Source organism: Cyprinodon variegatus, unplaced genomic scaffold, assembly GCF_000732505.1.
Source record: "Cyprinodon variegatus isolate N-32 unplaced genomic scaffold, C_variegatus-1.0 Scaffold1822, whole genome shotgun sequence".
Classification (NCBI taxonomy): domain Eukaryota; kingdom Metazoa; phylum Chordata; class Actinopteri; order Cyprinodontiformes; family Cyprinodontidae; genus Cyprinodon; species Cyprinodon variegatus.
In genome coordinates this window covers 16,109-17,837 of record NW_015152275.1, presented here as the reverse complement: position 1 = coordinate 17,837, position 1,729 = coordinate 16,109, and the positions used below count along the sequence as shown (strand labels likewise).

Below are 1,729 nucleotides of genomic sequence, written 5' to 3'. Positions count from 1 at the left end.
CAGTCCAGCCTCAAGTTTCTTGGTCACATCATTTCCAAAGATGGCATCCTTCCTGATCCAGCTCATAGTGCAGCTGTACGTGATGCACCACCACCACATGACCTACAGTCTCTGCGCTCCTTCCTTGGTTTGATCTCCTGGTACAGCAAGTTTCTCCCTAATTTTGCCACATTAGTGGAACCAATGCGGGCTGTGCTAGGGGAAGCTGCTGGCTCTGGTTTCGTATGGACTGAAAGGGCTGATCAAAGCTTTAGGGACTTAAAGGATCTTTTACTGAACAGTCCGGTTCTGGCTCTTTTTGACCCATCCCTCCCAACCATTGTCACCACAGACGCTTCAGATTATGGCCTGGGTGGTGTGTTGACCCAAATACACCCAGATGATGTTGAACGAACTGTAGCGTTTGCATCTCGTACGCTGACCTCTGCAGAACGGAAATACTCCGCAGTTGAAAAGGAGGCTCTTGCTTGTGTGTGGGCCGTGGAAAAGTGGAGGTCTTATCTCTGGGGCCGACGTTTCACGCTAAGGACTGATCATCAAGCACTGACGACATTACTTGCTACTAAAGGCATTGGGCGTGCTGGAATGAGGGTCGCACGCTGGTCTGCGCGTTTGCTGTGCTTCACCTATGATATGGAGTACAGGCCTGGATCACAAAATCAGGCTGCAGACTGTTTGTCACGGCTACCACTTCCTATGGACTCCACCCTTATTGATGAACCTGACATGGTTGCAGCTGTGGTGTCAGCTCTGTCTGTTGCTGAGTTCACTTCTGCTTCCTCTCAATGCCCTGAACTCACACTTCTCCGTGGACAGATAGAGAAAGGCTGGCCAAAATGCAAGAAGGATGTGGACCCTGTCTTAATGCCATACTTCCACATCATGAATCTCAGGATCTGCATCTCAGGATCTGGTCATGAGAGGTGAACATCGATACATTGTTCCTGTTGCTTTACGTGCTACTGTCATTCACCTGGCACATGAAACACATCAAGGCGTTGTACGCACAAAACAAAGACTTTGTGATCTCTACTGGTGGCCCCAGATGGACAAGATGGTTCAGTCAGTTATTTCTACATGTACGACGTGCCAAATGAACGACAAATCTGCTCAGACTGCTCCTGCTCCTCTACAACCTTTGAACTGCTGAACAGACCATGGGAGAAAGTTGCTCTGGACATTGTGGGTCCCTTCGAAACTGCTGCTTCTTCATGTAGATTCGCTATAACATTAGTGGACTATTACAGTAAATGGCCAGAAGTAGCATTTGCTCATGCTGTAACGACTGATGTTGTTATCACATTCCTGCGCTCTATTTTCAGCAGAGAGGGGAACCCTGATTACATAGTCACTGATAATGGGCCACAGTTTCTTTCCAGCTCTTTTGCAGATTTTCTCAAAGAGAGGGGAATATCTCATCTTCGTACAAGTGTGTACCATCCACAGTGCAATGGTGCTGTTGAAAGATGGAACAGAGTTCTTAAGGAGACAATACTTACCGCGGAACACATGCAGAAAGACTGGAAAACCACAGTGACTGATTTCTTACAGAACTACAGAGCAACACCACATAACACAACTGGAGTATCTCAGGATTGGCACTACAGTACGAGAAACAGTTAAACAGAAACAAGAAAAGTCTAAACAATACACTGACAAGCGCCGTGGAGCCAAGACACCAACATTCAAACCTGGAGATATGGTGAGGGTAAAAAGACCCCATCATGTT

The 1,729-nt window shown here is 47.1% G+C and overlaps 1 protein-coding gene across 1 annotated transcript in view; it reads right to left on the bottom strand.

Annotated features, from left to right (window-relative positions):
- Nucleotides 1-952: 952 nt before the first annotated feature.
- The window catches only part of LOC107104626 (heat shock 70 kDa protein 12A-like), a 7,879-nt gene continuing 7,102 nt past the window's right edge, over nt 953-1,729 (bottom strand). Inside the window, exons 5-6 of the mRNA XM_015404666.1 lie at nt 1,500-1,553; nt 953-973 (exon numbers count right to left, since the gene is read on the bottom strand). Coding sequence (XP_015260152.1) covers nt 953-973; nt 1,500-1,553 — 75 coding nt within the window. The remainder of the gene's footprint in view (nt 974-1,499; nt 1,554-1,729) is intronic.